Source organism: Triturus cristatus, chromosome 2_1 (assembly GCF_964204655.1).
Source record: "Triturus cristatus chromosome 2_1, aTriCri1.1, whole genome shotgun sequence".
Lineage (NCBI taxonomy): Eukaryota > Metazoa > Chordata > Amphibia > Caudata > Salamandridae > Triturus > Triturus cristatus.
In genome coordinates, this window is record NC_140581.1 from 902819963 (window position 1) to 902840666 (window position 20704).

Genomic DNA, 20704 nt, shown 5'->3' on the forward strand with positions numbered 1-20704 from the left:
TCACTCACTAACACACTTACACACACTCACTCACTATGGGCCCAGGTTGATAGGGATCATAGCTGAACTACGCCCCTCAAACATTTCTCACTCCTCCTCACAGGAGGTCATTGTATGCTTCTTGCCCTTTTTTGTCTGGTGGACAGACATATAATAGACTGAAGAGACAGATCTGAATGATACTGTGGCTAGACAGCACTTGGCACTTCTAACACCAAAGATTTCGGCCACAGCAGCATGGTTTTCCCCATATTGCTCTGGCCTCATGTGTTCTACGTCTTGATCATCCTTACAGACTCTGCAAGTGGCAGTTGGAAATCCTTGAGCCAAACGAATAACGGTGCCTGCACCAAATCCAAGACACATTTACATCTCAAAGGATCCAAACTGGTGAGTGTACTCTCATGGGTGAACACGCATACTTCAGAGACATGGTCCACCTGACTCCCCTGTTTTCAGAGTCCACCTGTTTTAAAGCTCACACATGGTGCTCAGAGACAAGAGTTCACATTTTATGTTTTTTTCTTGAAATTTACTCTTTTTGCTCAGGCCCACTCTTTCCCTCCTATGTGCTACAGTGCAGTTTAACTTTTATTGCATTGCCTATACACTGTTGTCAGCACTGTTCATCCTACCCTATCTCCCTCTTGTCACTCTTTCCACATCTCGCTGCCTTCTCTCTAGTTACCTCTCATCCTCCCTTTTCATTATTCTCAACCTGTCCCTTTCTACTCCATGCATTTCACATTTGTCTCATTTCTTATTTACCATTGTCTCCTCGTGTCAGCCTGATCTTCCCTGCTCTTTCTAAATGTACTCACTACAAATGTCGACCAAAGCACATACCAAAATGAAATAAAAGCAATGAACATCAAGAAGACATTCACAACGAATCGCACTTTGGGAAGGAAGACGGTGTGACATTGAGAGGAATAAGGAGACAGGCTACATAGAGATCAGCACCATGTGCCCAAACTCTTGCAGTGCAAAGTCAATTAAAAAAATCACCATTCAAAAGGTTCAATTCTGCTCGGTATCGAGAAGCTCATTTTGGTGTCTATTTTATTAAGGAGAGAAAGATGGTTGTTCTTCTGGAAATAGGCTGAACACTTAGAAGTCATAAATTCCACAGAGAAAAGTATGTTCTTGTGCATACAGAGAGAGCGGAGCTCTGCCACAAACAGACCTCATCATCTTGTACAGCTGAACTCACTCCTCTGCAGATAGAGCTGAGCTCCAGCACAGATGCAACGAAGTTCCTGCATACATAGTGCTGAACCCATGCACAGACAGAGCAGAGACCGTGTTCCCATAGGTAATTTCTTTCATTGAGCTGAGCTGAGTACCTGCATACATAGTACTGTGACCCTGGGCAGACAGAGCTGAGCTCTACCAGGTATGCAGCTGAACCCTATTGCAGGCAGGGATGTGCCCCTGTGCCGACATGGATTGAAGGGAGCCAGTTTACAGCCAGAGTTCAGCTCTTTCCGCATTCATTCCTATAATTAAAAAAACAAAGGGTCTGTGGGAACTGAGAAACCAGGAGCAGTTAGTATTCTGTGGAAGTATAACACATCTCTCACCCAGGTTAATCTTCTTGATAGGGATTGAGGAGGAGAAGGTGGGAGGGAGGATGACAGGGAGAGCGAAGGGATTGAGAGAAGGGATTGAAGAGAGAGAAAGACAAGGTAGAGATAGTAGTGAAAGAGAACTAAGCATGTGTGCGAATATGAACTGAAAGGTGAGAGAAATGAGGAAAGTGTGACTGGGATGGAAAAGAACAGAGACAGAGTGTGAAACAGGAGACACCAGAGTAAGAGATATATGAACAAAACACCATAACAATAAAGCTAAGGCAAACTTTATTTTAAGGGTATTTGTGAAGTGCACAGCTCACCCTGGAGAGTATTCTGGTGCTGAGAAAGCAGTGGTTATGTCGGCTGTGACTGGGACTTGTCCAGATGAACAGCCATGTTTTCAGTTTCTTGTGCAGCTCATGTACTGAGAAGGTAGCTCAAATGATTATGGGCAAGTCATTCCAGGCTTTGGGAATGAGGTAGGGAAAAGCACAATAGCCAACTCTAGTTGTTTGTGTGTGGGGGATGTGTGCAAGCAGGATTCTGGCTGGGCAGAAGTGTCGGGTGGGTGTGTTGCGTGTGGGGAGTTGAGTTCTTTGTCGGCTGGGGTGATGTGAACAAGGAGGAAAGCCTAAGTTTGAATTTGGCAGCTGGGTTTTGTATGGTCTAAAGTAGTAGTTAGACAGTGATACCAACAGAGTGTGTTGCTATAGTCCAGGTTGCTGGGGATGAGGGCCTGGGTGACCATTCTGCATGTGCTGACTGGGAGCCATTTGAAGATTAAATTGAGCATTTTGAGGGTGTGGAAGCAGGAGGCGTTGACTAGAGCAAACTGTACAGCATATTTCATCCATTCCTTTTGCTCCCTTCATATGAAGTCGGCCTTTCACTATATCACTGGGCAGTGCTGTTTGTGGATGGTGCCAATATTAATCTCCAAAGAAATATTTTGGTGTCCAGCACACATTTTGTTTTTAGCCAATTAAGCACTGGGTTGGAGTGAAGGTGGTGCACATGTGACAGATTCACTTGGCAGCTATGTTTTAGAATTGTAAAAGGTGGTCTAGTCAATTTTTTGAATTGTGTTTTATGTGGAACATCAAACACAAACTGAAGGGGTTTAGCATTTTATATAATCACCTCCCTGGTGTGGTTGAAGCAGGCAAACCCCAAAGTGAGTGGATGGAGGAGTAAAGCATAAAGCTTGTGAGGGCGGCTCAACTTCAAGGATGCAATAAGAGGGATTTCTTGTAGGAGCCTCTGTTAGTGCATGTGCGCTAATTGTTAATGTATGGCTTGGTGGCACCACAAATAAAGGGAAGGACTCCAATAGTGATGCCCTAAAATCACGGTTACCTCAGTGGACAAAAGCTCTGCTTACTCCCCTAGACTGCTAGCTGCACCTTCCATCTTCCTGCGTGAGAGCACCAGGCATTTGTTCACATGAAGGAACATGAGCTCCACGCTGGCTAAGGGTGCAGGTGTTGTGCACTGGCTAGAGCTAAGGGAATACTTTGAGAGTGGTGCAACAGGGTTATGGGCATGCACACACTTTCCCACATCATGTGTCTACTCACAGGTCTCGTTCAGGCTTCATCAATCTAATCATGCAGAACTGTCTTGTGTTGTTGATGCTCACCATAACAAGAATAAATGTCATTTTTAAATGGCTTCAGCTCCTTCTCTAATATGTCTGCCAACCAGTGGTTAATTTGTAAAAAACGTAAGTGCCGGGGATCTCGTCAAAAGGCAGCTTCTACCAGCCCATTTTGTCCTGCTAGGGCCGCCTAAAACAGAAGCCGCCATAAAACCCTACAAGTGGGGCGAGAATGTGGTGTAATGGCTAGAGCTGCTGACCTCGGAGGTGGGGAACCAGTTTCAAGTCTCGGCATTGGCAACATCCTGTGATTCTCAGCAAATCACTAGATCTCTGTGCCTACCAAAAATGAATGCATCCTTACCTGGTGCTCAAGCGCCGGTGTTGATGATTAAGTGCGGCGCTGAGCCGGAAACCACCGGCACAAATTAAGCACTGCTGCCAACACTACTTCCCATGATGAAAGTCTGTTGCAGCATGTCCACAATTAAATCTGTCAAAAATCAATAGGAGAGTGGATCACTGGTCCTGGGAGAACCAGGGTATTGCACGGTCAGTACTAAGTACTGTTTTAAGAAACCCTCATTCACGTTTGGTAAAGGATCGATTTTAGCGGTATATCTTGATTCTCCGCTAGATTGTCATTAACGTGATCGCATAATCATTGGGTTAATCCAATGCTTCCTCCACCCGGAGGCTTTTACCACTGGTGGTCTCAGTAGTGATCGTGAATAGAAAAGGGGTGAAGTGACTTGTGGTGAAATGGTTGTTAATTTAAAAATCTCGTAAAGCCAGTAGATATATTTATTGGTACTGGATTCGGGATGGTTTGTAAAAATATTGTAAATGTGCACACGTCAGACTTATTATGGTCTAGTGCACTTTTAAAATTAGTGTCCAAATAAAGGTCGACATGTTTCAGCCCTCATCAGCCCCGAGGGGTCAAGCGGGCTTTCTTCAGGACCTAGTGCAGAGTTGAGTGGCCTAATATTCAAGGTACCCTTGTGGAAGTGCGGGAAGATAATTATTCCTCTCTTGTTCGCACATTCAGCTTAAAACTGTTGTTTCAGTGTTTGTGGGGGGAGGGGGGAAAAAAAAGGATAAAACAACACAAAGATCATTATAAATCAGTTGAACTTGTTGTGTATATGCAATTACAAAATGACAATACTTTTCAAGAGTGGATCTCACTGTTGTTTGAGAAACGATCGGTATGGCAAAATTCGTCCCTCCTTTATGTAAGAAAAAGACCATTCTACAATCCATTTTGTCACATCACTAGAATATATTAAGCGCGCATCACTTTCTATATGTGGAGATTCAGTTCTACTCGCTTGATAAACAAACCCAGCGTTCCTCTTTAAAAGCAAGCCGCGTGTAACCACTGGTTACGTTGTAGAAATAATATCACTTATCACGCAAAAAACCTGCTGTACTTATTCATGATTACCCCGCCCATTAACTATTCATCAGCGTAGATACGCCAAATGAGGTAATTCATGGATTTTGGTACTTGTACATGAATGACTGTGAAATGACTGTGAAATAACGTATTTATACTAATAGTCTCTAAAACTTACGATTTTGTGAGCCCTGAACACGGCTCTTCCCCTACAAAAACCATACACGCCACAAAAAGCGGGTTGCGGAGTTCGACACTGCACCAAGTTTGGCGCTGCATGCTTCCGATGGTCACCGGGAGCTGTACACGATTTGGAATACAAAACATTATTCCCTTATGAACCGTTCACTAAGGCGTGCTAATCACGTGCCTAGTATTTATGGCAATGAGGAGGTGTATGTAGACCTGTTCTTAACGTGAGTGTGAATATGACAAAATGGATTGTAGAATGGTCTTTTTCTTACATAAAGGAGGGACGAATTTTGCCATACCGAGCGTTTCTCAAACAACAGTGAGATCCACTCTTGAAAAGTATTGTCATTTTGTAATTGCATATACACAACAAGTTCAACTGATTTATAATGATCTTTGTGTTGTTTTATCCTTTTTTTTCCCCCCTCCCCCCACAAACACTGAAACAACAGTTTTAAGCTGAATGTGCGAACAAGGGAGGAATAATTATCTTCCTGCACTTCCACAAGGGTACCTTGAATATTAGGCCACTCAACTCTGCACTAGGTCCTGAAGAAAGCCCGCTTGACCCCTCGGGGCTGATGAGGGCTGAAACATGTCGACCTTTATTTGGACACTAATTTTAAAAGTGCACTAGACCATAATAAGTCTGACGTGTGCACATTTACAATATTTTTACAAACCATCCCGAATCCAGTACCAATAAATATATCTACTGGCTTTACGAGATTTTTAAATTAACACCCATTTCACCACAAGTCACTTCACCCCTTTTCTATTCACGATCACTACTGAGACCACCAGTGGTAAAAGCCTCCGGGTGGAGGAAGCATTGGATTAACCCAATGATTATGCGATCACGTTAATGACAATCTAGCGGAGAATCAAGATATACCGCTAAAATCGATCCTTTACCAAACGTGAATGAGGGTTTCTTAAAACAGTACTTAGTACTGACCGTGCAATACCCTGGTTGTCCCAGGACCAGTGATCCACTCTCCTATTGATTTTTGATATATTGAGATAAGGAAGCTGAGTGGACCTAAGCCTCTTCTTTCTCCCTTCCTTTGATTTTTGAACAGAATTAAATCTGTGCATCTTTGTCTAACCTTCTTTCATTTGGAGAGAACAAAACAGTGACTAAGTGCAAATTTTGCTTAGGTGTAAGAGTGTATTATATTAAATTAATTTAGAGCTAAGAAAATTGGAACTGGCTGTATAGTTGAAACTTACAGTACAGCCTCATTTCTCTCAGAAAAGTTTCACCATTTTAAAGATGTATTGCAAGGCCAAAAACAGAAAAAATATTTATCAACCATTTTGAACACTACCTCAGATGACAGAAAATATGACCGTAAAAATATACTCATTCCCACCACAATCTCTGCTCCACACTGATGGGTACAATGGAGATTATTGAGAAGCCATTACGTCTTCGAGTAAAAATGCATGTATTACATGTTTTGCTGATTTTATTGCACAAAAGACTGGTATTAAACCCACATATTTTTAACCCCTTCCCCACTCATGACGGAACCGCTCCGTCATGAGCCACGGTCGCCGTGTGCTCATGACGGAGCGGTTCCGTCATGCTGCGGCCGTTGGCGGCCGCGCCGCCCACGCGGCGCTAATTCCCCGCCTGTGCGGGCGATTAGCGCAGTGGGCGGAGTCATGACGGAACCGCTCCGTCATGAGCACAGCTCAACCGCGGCTCATGACGGAGCGGTTCCGTCATGAGCACCGCGCCACCCCCAAACCCCCCCCAGCGCTGCGGCGGAATTCCCGCCGCAGCGAAAGGGTTAAAGAACCATGAAATATGGAAATTATTTCACAGCTACATGTGAAATACAGATTTTGTCACCACTGTGCAAAGGTTTTACATTGTCCAGGCTACTAGAATTATGCAGCTTGGAGGACCATGGTTATCGAAATTATGCGACAAAAAAAGCAAATTGTATGACCACCTTCTGGTACCAGTAACAACCCTACTATGAACTCTTTACCTGAACATTTTTAGTTAACAGGTAACAGATTTAGAAATGTCCCTTGCTCATGAACCAGTCCTCCAAACAAACGTTCAAATATGCATTTGGTGCTTAGCAATGGATCTGCAGTATGCAGAGGATGCTTCCTCGTTCAATGCTACTCCTTGCGGGTCTTCAGTTCTATCAATATACTCTCTACTCAATGTTTCCAATTTGTGTCCCTTTTTGTAGTGGAGGCCATCATGTTCTGAGACAAACAACTGTACACGTATCCAGATACACAGCAGCGCAATCAGAGGTTGCATGAACATGGTCAAGAAGCTCTGACAATGAAGAATAACAAACAGCAGTATGCCACATAATATGCACATCCAGGATGTCTTGTGCAAAAACATTTTCACCCATCATGGACCCGTGCACACAATTCCACAAAGCCCCTGGCCCAGATTAATGTAACATTTGTGGCATGAGGGCAATAGTTCTCTAGTAACAAAGAAAGTCAGGCGTTAGATCATGGATTTGCCCTTCATTCGCTGCTGAAGAGAATTAAGTCACCCACGTAGAATAATGATCAATCAATGGCTTGCACCTTAAACTTGTGACCAGGCCAAGAGTTACTCTCTTGATCAAATCAGAAGAATTGGGAAATCAGAAGAGGAGACAGGATTTTGCCCAATAAACAAGAGTCTCATGTCAAAATCTGAGCAATTTGGTATAAAGGTATTGTTTCATTAATCTAATGTACCACTAGTACTCTGTCTCTAGGGGCTAAGAATGTGTTTGACAGCATAAAAACACTCTGAGGAGGAGACAACATATTCAGGACTATGGGTCAAGGGTACAGTTTGTAAAGTGCCTGTGGGCCATATGAAAACTATTGCCCGGCGTTATGTGGTATAACGTTCTGAAACAGTGTTTTTTTTTAGAAAGAATTGAAGCGTACGAATGTTTTCACTTTTGACATAAAGAAGGTAAGAATTCTTAACGGGGAGCTTATAACTGTCCAGAGTGGTGCAATGGCATTTTCTTTTAACAGGAGAAATGCCTGCCAGAAACATTTATCATTTTCTTCAAAGAAATAATTTGTCCATAAAACTAAGTTATTTTAATGTTATTTTAAAACTTTACTCAATACCGAGAATAATTTAAAAAAATAAGTTAAAAAGAACATTGCTGAAAGTAATATAAATTTAAATCTCTGTTTTTGTAACAAAAGTTCTCTCAAAAATCAAAAACTGAAAAAAGGGGAGACAGCTGTATTCAGATATTTCTCAACGCAGAGAAGTTACACAGGTTTAGAGGTTATAAGATACATGGACGCTGCAGCAACAGAATTTCACACCTTTTGAGTGCCTCACTGGGCCCCACTGAAGTCGAAACCATTTGACCCATAGGATCGCAGGCACATTATAACTTCAATTTCCTAAAAATCCCCCTTGTTTTTAACTATACCGACTAGAGCTTTCTACTAGATAGTTTTACTCCAGAACACTGCAGCAACAGAATTTCACACCTTTTGAGTGCCTCACTGGGCCCCACTAAAGTCGGCAGGTCCCCGAGGCAAGACCACAATAGGTAAATTCAACGAGGGTTCGCCTTTACACGAGTGTGACAACAGGCCACCCTCTTCCCGGAGGAACCATGATGCGATATTAAAGCATCTAATACAGAGGCAGTTAAAGAACATCAATTAGTTGGTAACGTATGTATGTTCACAATGTGGCATGGCATGCAATTAGCGTGTTTACAGTGAAGAACATACAGGAGTGGTACCAAGGAACTAGGTTCACATTGTCCTGAAGAAAAGCCAATAGGGGCACGGCTTGAAACCATTTGACCAATAGGATCGCAGGCACATTATAACTTCAATTTCCTTAAAATCCCCCTCGTTTTTAACCATACCGACTAGAGGCAGGAATAAAATAGATTTACCTACTAGCCAGGTATTTTTAGACTACACCATAGCACAATACTATCTTCCACTCCCCCACTTATAACATCTTCTGTATCATCACAATAAGACCAATAAGTGCTTCCACGTAGTTTGAGTACGCCCGATCTGTAGCGGATAGGGATAGACCAGATGTTGAAGCATGCCACCAAGGGGTAACCCCGGTGGGTGAGGGTTGTACAAGGAAAACTTTGCTTTTCCCAACATGGAAAGTTATCAGGTGTAACACTACTGGGTTCTCTGTTTGGTATAACATTATTTAGTTGACGAGGACAAACCCGGTTTATCCTCTTCCTCCCCCCTGTTTTCTGATCTGCCTAAAGAAGACAAATTTAGCTTGCCACTATGGGTTCAGTTGGATGAGACCCTAACTAGCAGGGCTGATCAGTAACACAGTTTATCTCTGGGACCAGTTATTTAGACTTTGCAAATGTGTCCCCTTGTATGCCTGATGTGGAAGTGACTCATGTGCCTTTAAGTGTTAAAGGTGACCTCATAACTCAAAGACACGATTGATTTGAGTTAGGATTTCTCGGACCACGGGGCCCTACATGCAGAAGTTGAAGAGGGGTTGACGCGGGCACATTGACAGGGGGGGTGGGGGTAGAGAGGGTGGTGGGTGGGGGAACTAGGGCGAAAACATGGAAGAACCGGTTTCTCCTGACATGTACATCGATGGTTGGGTCTTATATAAGATGGTATTGCATGTAGTATTGGTTTTTTGGTGCACTGATTTGAAAACTCAATAAAACTCTTTTAAAAAAAAAAAATAACTCAAAGACCCAAGGAAACCCAAGGAATTGCACCTGGACATTCCAGTCAATGTGAAAGGCTAGAGAGATTGTGACTTTCTCTTTGTTCCTGACTGCGGCTTTATTGTCTGAGATTTTCTGCACTCCTGTGGGACCATGATACCATCTAAAAATCTAAAAATAAGTCTGCTGAACTGCATTTTAGGCACCACCATTCATTAAAACATATTCATAACAGTTAGAAACTGGGCATCCTCCAAAGAAAAAACAGGTTGATGTGCCAGCATACACATTGCTAAGCCTTAAATATCACCAGAGAGGTATAGCGTGCATATACCAAGGTTACTGGCTTCACCAGAGCATCTATGAACATTCCTGGAACACTGGGACCCTAACCATAGAAGTGATGCTGAACCACTTGTTAAAAGGCAAGTTGTGTTGCTAAACTTTCAGATGCTTCAGATTTCAGAATTTTTAGTTAGCAGGAGTGGATTTCTATCCCAAAGAGGCTCCTTTTATTGTTGAGTATAGTTCACCAATTTGTGGGCAAGTGGCTTAAGAGGTCATTGTCTATATAAGAACTAACTGTTATTTTTCTTTTTTGCGGTTATTAGATGATAAACTTAACTTTATTCTTTGCTTGCTTGATACATTATTTACTCCTAAAGTGCAGTGTTTGTGTTGTTCCATCCTTAAATCACCCAAACAATTACCAGGCACATGTCCTCAATCCTGGCTCATAATAGCAAAAGTCAAGTAAGAAAATGGTTACTAACATGTAGGGGTAGTTTAGCAACTTGACACATTTTCTGGACTCACATGCTGTTCATTATTCTACCATTTAGTGGTTGGGTCCGGAATCTTGTTAGTCCTCTCTTCCTTCTTTTTTCTCTCTTTTGGGCATTGTTTGCAGCCATTTGGTGCTGTGTCTGTCCTATGATGTCACACTTGAGCCCCAAAAGCCCCTGTGTGTGGTCGCCATCTTCAGATCTTTTTCCTCTTTTGGCAACTCTTTCTCTCTTCACTGGCTTCCTTTCTGTTTTAGGTCCTTGCTTCACCTCATTTCCTGTGGAGGTGGGTGGTCGCATCGGAGTCCAGAAAATTCTTCAAGCTGAAAAACTTCTCCTATAGGTAAGCAACCATTTTGTTTAGCAGCATGAATCCTTTTCTGGATTCACATGCTGTGCATTGATTTTGTAGCAGTTTCACAGGTCACTTTTGGAGGTGGTGGCAAAATGAAGCTGAGATAGTACACAGATGCGTCGGTACTCTCAGTCCCACTTGTGCCTCCTTGTATATTTGATGTCCACACAATAGTGTTTTGCGAAGGTGTGGACTGATGAACATGTGGCTGCCATACATATGCTGTTTATGGGCATGTTTGCTAGAAAGGCCAGAGTGGCTTTTTTTTGCCTAACGGAGTGTGCTCAGGGACTTGTCTGCAAGTGAACATCAGCATTCTGATAGCATATTTGAATTATTTTTAATATCCACCTTGCGATGAGTTCCTGTTCAGGTTTGCACATTAGGTGGAGAGCTGGCAATCCTTTCTGATATTCTTTGTCCTTTCTAGGTAGTACATCACATCTCTGCGCAGTCTAGCGTGTGCAGCGTTCTCTCGGCTTGTGATTTTTGTTGTTGGAAGAACATCCGCAGCTTGATAGTATGGTTCATGTTGAATTGTGATATGATCTTTGGTAGGAAATGTGAGTTGGTCCTCATAGTTGCCCTATCATTGTGTATTTTCAGGTAGTGTTCTTCATGGTTAGTGTCTGCAGCTCGCTCAGCGATGAGATTTTAATTAGGAAGGTGGTCTTTAAGGTCAGGAACCATAGTTTTGCCTTGTGTAGTGGCTCAAATAGTGCCTTCATAAATTGTATTAATACCAGGTTGGTGTTCCATATTGGCATCTGTGCCTGTCTGGGTGAAGCGATTCATTTTTCTCCTTCCAGCAACCTTTCAATAACCAGCATTGTCAAAAAGTGAATTCCTATGTGGCCTAGTGTGTAGGTTTCTATTGCCGCTAAGTGCACCTTTAAAGATGCATCTATCAGGTTTTTACTAGCAGGTGGGTAAAGTACCTGATCATTGAAGTGTCTTCAGTTCAGCTATGGAGCTGTCCCTTGTCTTTGTCCAAAGGACATATCTCTGCCATTTTGCAGTGTAGCATTTCCTTGTGCTCTGCCTTCTTGCTTCCTTTAGAACTTCCATTGAACCTTTTGGAAGGTTCAGGTGTTCGAACTTTATGTTCTCAGGAGCCAGAGTGCTAGACTCAGGCTGTTTTCTTCTGGGTGATGGACCTTGCCTCCCTGCATGGAGAGGAGGATGTGCTTTCCGGGAAGTGTTTTTACATTTCCATGTGCCATCTCCACCAGGTCCGAGAACCATGTTTGTCTTGCCCAATGTGGGGTAATTAGGATCAGTGTACTTTGAGACTATTTGTACTTGTTTATCAATGAAGGGTGAGGGAATCAGTGGAAAAGTGTATGCAAATTTCCCTAATCAGTCTATCAGCAGGCCATTCCCCTGGGAGAGGCTGTATGGTTGCCTGGAAGCACAGGGCAGTACTTATATGTTCAGGAGTTACCGGAAGTCATATAGTTCATTACTTGAACCACAATAGGAAAACTCGGGTAGATTCCTAGTTGTAGATAAGACTTTGATTCATGGTCTGGGAAGTGCACTGTTGTGGATAATGGATGCGAAGTCTCAGCATTTTGCATCTTCTAAGGTTTCGAACAGGCTGCTCTCTGGTGTGCCCCACTGCCAGAAGACATCTTGGAGCACTATGTTGTTTAGTTCCATTTGTGTAATACAGATGCATGGCTGCTTAGTCTGTCTGTTTCTCCCTTTTCTATGGCTGGCAGATGTATGATCAGGACTATTCTTCTCTGGATGACACATCTCCAGATCTCTTTGGCAAATTTTTACAGAGCATGTGATCTTGTCTTTACTTGTTTGTTCAGGTACAACGTTGTGGTTGTATTCTCCATGTGGATTACCACTGTTTTTCTCTTCACTTCTGTCTGAAAAAGCCTTTAGGGCCAGAAAGACTGTTTTTAATTCCATGACATTGAGATGCTGGATAGCTTCTTCCACTCCCCATAGCCCTCTGATTCTTAGTTCTCTCATATGCACTTCCCAGCTCCTGTGGAACATGTCCGTGGTGATGGTTGGTTGTATGAAGGGGCTGTCTTCTGTTATGTTGTCTACGCTCCACCATATCATCTGTTCCTGTACTCTTTGTCTTATTACCAATGGATCTTCTCAACTCCCCGTCACCTGTGACCATTGGTTCTAGTTCCACTCCTGTAGTGGTCTCATGTGCAACCTTGCATGTGGGATCAGCAACATGCATGAGGCCATCATGCCCATCATCTTCCGCCCAGTTCTCACTGTCAAAGACTGACCCCTGCAGTAGTGGTGAGCCTGTCCTGTGATTGTTTGAATCCTCTTGAGGATAGAGAAGGCTCTCACTCGTGTTTATTCCTGCTCCAAGGAAAGTCTTTTCTCTCTCTTGTTTCGTAGAGGATATTCGAAGGATTATTGTGAAATCTAGTCTGTGGCGCATGTTCGCATTGTGTGTGCAATCTTGCTTTGATTAACCAGTTGTCTAGGTATAGGTAGACATACATTCCTTTCCATCTTAGGTGGGCCGCCATGGGTGCTGCCTTGATCCCAAACAGCAGCACCCTGAATTGGTAGTGTTTTGTCGACTACGCAATGTAGGTACCTTTTATGTTTGCGGTTCATGGGAATATGTAGGTAAGCATATTTTAGGTCTATAGTTGCAACATTTTACTTTTCCTGCAGCTGTGGGATGACTTCTTAGAGTGTGGTCAGTTTTAACTTTTGTGTATTTATGAACTAGTTTAGAAAGCAAAGGTCCAAGATTGATCTTGTGGGCACTCTCTATTGGCCTTTTTTGCAATATCTCCTACAATTTGTTTGCAGGCAGAGCCTTTCCTCCTCCTACCCCAGGTGACATCTTAACCAGTTCTATGCAGTAGCCATGTTGGAGGATGTTGAGGATCCATTTGTCTGTCATAACCTTCCCCATTTCTAGATAAAAACCTTTACCTGCCCCCCACTGGTGTTATGTGGTGGAGCGGCTGGTAAGCAGGATCATTTGTTGGAGGTGCTGGCTCCCCTGAAAGTCTTGCATTGCCCTTGATGTAAACAGGGCCCTTTGAGGAGTGCTTGTATTTCTTTTCTATCCTCGGTGTCACCAACTTTCAAGACGCTGACTCCCTAAAGGCTTCCCTCCCTTGATCTAGGATGCTTGGCAGCATGGGGAGGTATTGGCTTTTGCTCTGAAAAGGCAGGAGTGTTTCTAGGAGGAAACAGACCTGTGTTCTCGCCTCTTCTAATTGTACGCCTTTCTTATCTGGTACTCTCTTCAGCATTGTACAATGTGAGGTTGTCAGGTGGTAATTCCCTCAAGGGATATGAGTCGATGGAATCCTCCGGGGAGTCAGTTTCGAGGTCCTGCAGTGCTCATCGCTGCTTTTGGCATCCTGAAAGATCCGCTGGTCCTCTGTGTCATCCTCATAGAGGAAGATTTACTGTTCTTCTTCTTGCAGTTCGGGTGTTGCTGGTGGATTGAGCTCTCAATGTTCATCATTCTCCCCCTCTCATTCCTCCGGGAGTTTTTGAGAGAATTCTGAATTCTTTCACTAATGACTAAAAATCGTTCTTTTTCTGTAGGATCGCTGCCATTTCAGCCTTCAGCCTTCTTTTCTGCCTCTCTCTATCGAGCACCCACTCTTCAGCGTCGAGAGGTTTAGATACCCTTATCTTCGGTTCAGGTCCTTCCGCCTAGCCTTCCCTGGCCCTCTCCTTTTCTCAATCGCCCTTCAACATTGACGGGATCTCCGAGGGGCGTCTGCCACTGGTGTCTGTCTTTTGGGACTGGTGGGGTTCGTTACGTTTGGACTTCTCTTCGGTCACCGAGTGCTTTGTCACTGAGGCAGCCTTGTGAGGCTTTGACTTCGAATTCTTCTGTTCGGCCCCAGAATATGTTTTAGACATTACCTGGTGTTTTCAAGCAATTTCTGCTTGCTGCACGCTGCTGCCTGGCTCTACCATCCTGCTTGATTGCTGCCCCAAAGACAGTGCACCGACGGGTCACATCGTCGATAACCAGCTATCCCCGCTGCTCCTCATGCGTTTATTAGGTGCCGGGTTATGTCATCCCCATGAGGGATGTCCCCAGCTGCCTGATGTCAATATCCTTGTGCACAGTGGGTCGCATCACCCTCATGGGCTGTCCTCACGTGCTTTCTTGTGGGCTGTTCTTTGCTGTCCTTTCACCTTGTTCGGCTGTCCCCACGTGCACCTTAGGCTTTTGCTTGCAGCCCTGATGCCTCCTTTGAGCTAGGTGCCCATGGGTTGCCTCATCCTTCTTGTGTGTGTCCTCTAGGGCAGGTCTTTATTACAAGGGGCAGGGGGCTCGGTTCACGTCGCCCAGCTGTTCGCATGCAGCCTCCTCTGCTTCTTTTTATGCTCCGGTTTGCCTTGCCTGCTTGCCTTGTTTGCTCTGCACGAAGGTATTGAGGCGCTATAATTCATTAAATTGGTTTCTCCAGTTCTACTGCTTGCACTCAAGGGAGTTGTTTTGGGAGCGCTGTTGTTCTTGAGGGAATTATTTTGAATTCTCTATTGGTCTTGACTGGGCTCCTTCATCCACGCGCATGCGGCTTAGCCAGCTGCAAACAATTGGATATTTCTCTCCAAATTATTTCCCCGCTTGTTTTTGTAGTTGTGGAAGCATATTTGCCAATGCCTTTTACCCAGCATCCCTTTGGCTGCACACACGTGGCATCGCCGTGGTTTCAGACTCTTGGATGGGGTGGGAAACTCTTCTGGGCCTTTAACCCGTTCTTTGTCCTTGCCGGCAGCCTGCTGTGCACGGTGGTTGTCGCACTGCCTGTACCTTTAAGGCAGCCCCTCCTGGCCTCTTTCCTGGCTTCGTAGGCGGGCCCCGGGGTGAAGCTCACTCTACTCTGCCTCACTCACCTTTGATGCTTGTCTCATGCCACTCCTCACACCAATCGCTGCTCTTGGGCTGCAGCGGTGATATCCATCCTCTGCATTGCGTCCTCGGGCCACGCAGTGGAGATCCTTTGGTTTGCCACCCCCTCCCACGACCTCAGGTCATGCAAAGATCCTCTGGTCCCTCTCACTCCCCTCGATGTGGTGACCGTAGAATAGACGGTGGTCTTCACTGTCTTCCGGTCCGCTACCAGTCAGCTGCACACGATACAGGTAGTATCAGTCTCAGTGCTGATGCGGCGCCCGTCCCACAATACTCTGTGGGCTCTTGCCACATTTTGAAAAGGCTTGGATGCCCTGAGACTTACCTTTAAATCCCACTCGGCCTTCCCTTTGGCCAGCGGGATTCGCGCCCATTGCGCCCTCCTTGGCCCTGTTTCTACCTTCCCGCTTTTCTTTGCTTGGGAGAGGCGGGGATGCCACTTCCTGGCCTTGGATCCACATTTCTGGGCCTTGGCACAGTTTAACTGCTGTTCCCTTCAGTCCCCTTTGTGAGAAGGCCTCTGTGCTTTCAAGGTTCCCCATCCCTAGGTGTCTTTGTCTGCTGATTTGGTTTAACTTCGCTGACCTCTTCCACCTCAACGTCCAATTCTTCTGTTTCAACCACTTCTGCCTCCTCGATGTTCTCCTCCTCCTCTCTGGACGGGTCAAGGTCCCTCAGCGACAGGCTCCCTTTCCTTTGCGTCAGCATAGAAGTTTGGTGTTCACGCCTTTACCTCTCCCTTGCTCTCAGGCTTTTTGGTCTAAACTAGGCACATGCTCCACAGTTTTTATGTTGTGTTCCACCAGTAGGCAGAGGATGTGCACCTCATTTTGAGCAATCTTTCAGTGGCCATGGGGCAGAATCTAAAGGGAGTGTTTTCCATTTCCCTCACCCCTTTTGTGCATTCTCCGACCGCGAGGTCGACGATTTACGTGATCCGGTTTTACGTGATCCGGTTCAATTCTTTAGTGATCCTCAGTCACTTTTTGATTGATTTTTGGTGATCTTTAATTTGTCAACCTTTGTTCTTTATTTTTCCATTATTCCTTCAACGATATGATGCGCCACCTTTGGTTATTCCTTCGGTGTCCATAGAGCTTCAGCTACTGCTACCAGGCCAAACAGCGGAAAAAGGAATCTGAAGATGGCGCCCACGTACAGGAGCTGCTGGGGCGCTCATCTGACGTCATAGGAGGGCAGAAATAGCACCAAATGGCTACAGACGCCGCCGAACATGTTTCACAGCCTCTATCCCTTTCGCTCATCGTTCATTTATAGTCCACTTGCAAACTTTTGGGATTTGCTTTTATACTAGTTTGACAAAATAGGAGTGCTTATAAACTTGAAATATGTTTCTTGTAACTTTTAGTGGTGATGTTCTGCTTAACAGTGCATTCATTGGTTTTGTGTTGACTCTAATTTTTTGGGTTTATTTTATTTTAAAAAAACGCTCCAATAAAACAACTACCTTTGTGGTTGAAACACAAATAACACAAAACACAAACAAAAAAAGTGTACAACCGTGTCAAAAATGTTGAAATAGGTAAGAGATGTTTCAGGGAATCAAGGGAATTGGGAACACCCTCTTAAAAAGTTTCACCAGATTCATGTACATAATAAAATATTGTGAGGCGGCGCATATGGGGAACAGCAGGGTACCTGTACATCGCGGGCACCAGCGTGGAAATCGTCCGCGCTCTTTCCCAAGCCCGCGGGAATGTCCTCCGACGGCGACCCCGATAACCCCGCCCCCGTGTCATGTGTCCTTACAGGAACCAACCCCGAGGCGAAAGACGGCGGAAGGCATCACGGCTGACCCCGGAAGTGGAAGTCCCGGACCGGAGAAAACACCCAGAACTCCCCAGGAGCACCGCGCAACTGCAGGAAACCAGGAGAAGGAGCAAGAGCAGGCGAGCAGGAGCGAAGGAGAATCGGAGGAGAAGTCGAGTCCAGGAGAAGAAGCAGACGGACCCGAAGACGAGTGGAGCGAAGATTGGTGGAGCCCACCGGAGGACGCTGGAGAGCGGCCGCAACCCCGGAGGGTTGCGGCAGAGCCGGTGAGTCCACAAATACGGGGAATAGTGGGAGAAGGGGCGGCGGGTGGTAACGCAGTACCAGGGGTGGGATAGGGAGGGCGGCATTGTATAGCACAAGGGGCACACCTCCTAACAACCCTGAACCTCACGCTCCGTGTTGTTGCACTAAACCCCACCCCCCTTGTCACCACAACTACCCATACCCGGACCTTTTGCGACCTTCAGGCCTCACGTCTCTTCCCCCCCCCCCCTCTCGTCTTGCTCCTAGCTTTGCACATTTCCCCTTTGTTCACCAACCGGGTGTGGTGACTGGTGTCACTGAAACATAGGAAGCAACAGCTGACGGCTTCTCTTCTTGTCTCTCCCCTCTATATGAGCCTCCGCAAGCCCTCCTTGTTGACAGGAGCCACCTCCGGAGAAGACCACCGCAAAGAAGAGAGACCCCAAAGGCCCAGAAGGAAGAGAGAAACTATCAAGAGAAGAAAGGAGTCCTCTTTATCCAACCCACCCCACCAACCTGTTATTCTTAATAAAAATCCTCAAAGATTGCACACTATATCCAGCCTCCGCGTCTGTGTATCCGGCCCGCACTCCCCCCACGCTTACAAATATTTTCTATAAGTTAACTGCTAATTAGAAAGTATTTAAATCACATGACAAAGTTGCCTCTTTTCAGATTGTATATCATGTTATCTAAAAGTGAAGTATTGCATTAGTAAATCGTACCTGTAGAATTTTCTGTCTCTGGAATGGAGTCATTTTGTAAAGTGTGCTTTGGCACTCGGCACTGGCGGTTCTGTAATTCTACAACAGAAGTGACTGGAGTCTGCTTTCTTGTCCAGGTACGGTTTATGGATCGCCTACAATGTAAAAGCCATAGAAAACATAGTTCATAAACATAAAAACACGCCTCAAGGACAATATCTTATACTAAAATGTCTATTCGAGCTTTGAAAAAATAGGGAATTTCTTCCTATTCTGGACATTTCTCTGCCAACTTCAACAGCAGAACTGATAGAAAACCTATAAAAAAGAAAGGCAGGAATAGGGCATGTACGGGTAAACCTGGTATGTTGAGAAGGAAAGTGCATCCCTCCTAGCGTTAACATTTTAATCCATGCAAACATATTTAAGAGTTTGCTTATTTTAAAAGATGGTTAAACTCATGTATTAACCCTTTTGGTGACACTTAATGAAAACTATACAAATATATTTCCTTTCGTTTTTCTCTATAGGAAGGAGAGAAATAAAAGTGTGCTTTTAATTCAGTTGGTGGCCAAAACACAGCTCAAACAAGAACTGGCAAAGCCAGTATGTCTGGCCTACAGCGTAGCATTTTGTCAATCATAAGCATGGCTGTGCAATTGAGTGAGTGAATGGATGAGAGAATGGGTCAAAGGCTCGAAGAAAGGATGGTTAAGTCAATGCACGGATGGATGTATTTTATTTATTAAGTCATTCAAATTTACTATTGAAATACTACCGAATGATACAATGCACAGTTAATAAATCACATCACCATAAAAACATTTGCTACAAAAATCTAGAGTCTTGTGCACAACCCCTAGATTTTACATCCACTATCATAGGCAAATTCCCTCAACAGATATACTTTGAAGAAGGAGCAAAAATGCTCTCCACATACTTCCTTCTACTGGCCACATACTATAATTCCTCACAGTGCTATCCTAAGGATTTTTGTGGCCCTGGGCAACATATATTTTAGGGGGCCCTGCGGGAAAATTTTGAATTTTATTAGACATTTTCTGCTAACTCAAGTCAACAAGATGCCAAACAATACTGAATTATACACTTTCAGAAATGGAGTAACACAAAAGCAGTTGAAATATATCTTGCATGGGTCCTAAAAATCCTTTGAATGAGACTGCATACAGAGAGAGAGAAGAGGTAGTAAAAGCAGAGAGAGGGTGGGTAGTTAAGATAAAGAAATAGACACGTGAAATAAAGAGAGAGAAAGTTATCTTTCTCCAGATGCCCCTTGGAGGGTGGGGGCCATAGGCAACTGCCCGCTTTGTCCATACCTTAAAACGTCTTTGATTCTACCATATGTTAGTAGCCATGCAACAAGGCTATATATCACGACTGTCCAGCACTTAAAAGATACCCGTAACTATGATTATTATTAGCGTATGCCATTAATGCAGCCAACTGTCCAGCAGCAAGAGATTATCAGTATGCATGATTAAAGATAGTAGGGAGTGCCAGAAGGGACTCGTGGGAAGATCTTAGATTCCTTAGGTATACCAGCAGATACAAGGCTGTGAGGGTGAACAAAACGGGTGCTGAAACACGTCCCTCTATTAAACCATTCATTTTTATAACCATATAGGCCCTCTATCACATTTACAGTGTGTAAAGCGACAAAAATTAACAGTCCTATTGGGATAAAGCATCAACATAGTTTACTCCAAAGTAATGCAGAATGAACAATGTCAAATGCACAAGAGAAGTCGATAAAAACTGGGAGTTTGGGGAATTCGCATCATTTCCTTTTGTGTAATTACTTGAAAACCTGGAAAAATGATGCAAAATTAAGCAAAAAACAAATCTGTTAATTAGTGCTATCCTTTGGCATCCAAAGTGGTGTCGTGTGTACGTTGGAACGGAGTATGCATTTCGCACTACAAAGAAGGCACGCAAACCACAAGTGTTGAGAAAACAGCAGCTCACTTTCTGTTTGTTTGCGTAGTTATTGTTCTTACTGTTCTGCCCCAACTGAGCTTGAAATTAAACAACGTGGCATAACTGTGTAATTTTGGGAAATTTGCATAACAATCATAACACAAAATTCGGAAATTGCGCAAGATTATGCAGAGGATCGAAAATTTTGCCCAGGACTAATAAAAACTGCCTCCATCTCTGTTTCTTCGAGACCACATACTTGTCCATCATCAAACACACTGCCAAGACATCTCATTTTACTTTATTAATTTATAAGGCAAATCCTTTAAAAACATTAGCTCTCATGTAACAACTTCATACTAACAAGCAGCCTCAGGCTAAGAACATCACACTAACAACATGAATGTTCATATGAGTGGCATGGCAAGGGGGGGCAGCATGAGTTTTTGGGTTGGCGGCTCCTCCCGCTCTTACCTACGACCATCGTGGGGCCGCAAAAGCAGGAATCGCCAGCACCACCCCACCCCCGCTC

The 20704-nt window shown here is 44.3% G+C and overlaps 1 protein-coding gene across 1 annotated transcript in view; it reads right to left on the reverse strand.

Moving 5' to 3' along the window:
- The window catches only part of KIF27 (kinesin family member 27), a 551081-nt gene that overhangs the window by 223168 nt on the left and 307209 nt on the right, over positions 1-20704 (reverse strand). Inside the window, exon 8 of the mRNA XM_085633120.1 lies at positions 18256-18389. Coding sequence (XP_085489246.1) covers positions 18256-18389 — 134 coding nt within the window. The remainder of the gene's footprint in view (positions 1-18255; positions 18390-20704) is intronic.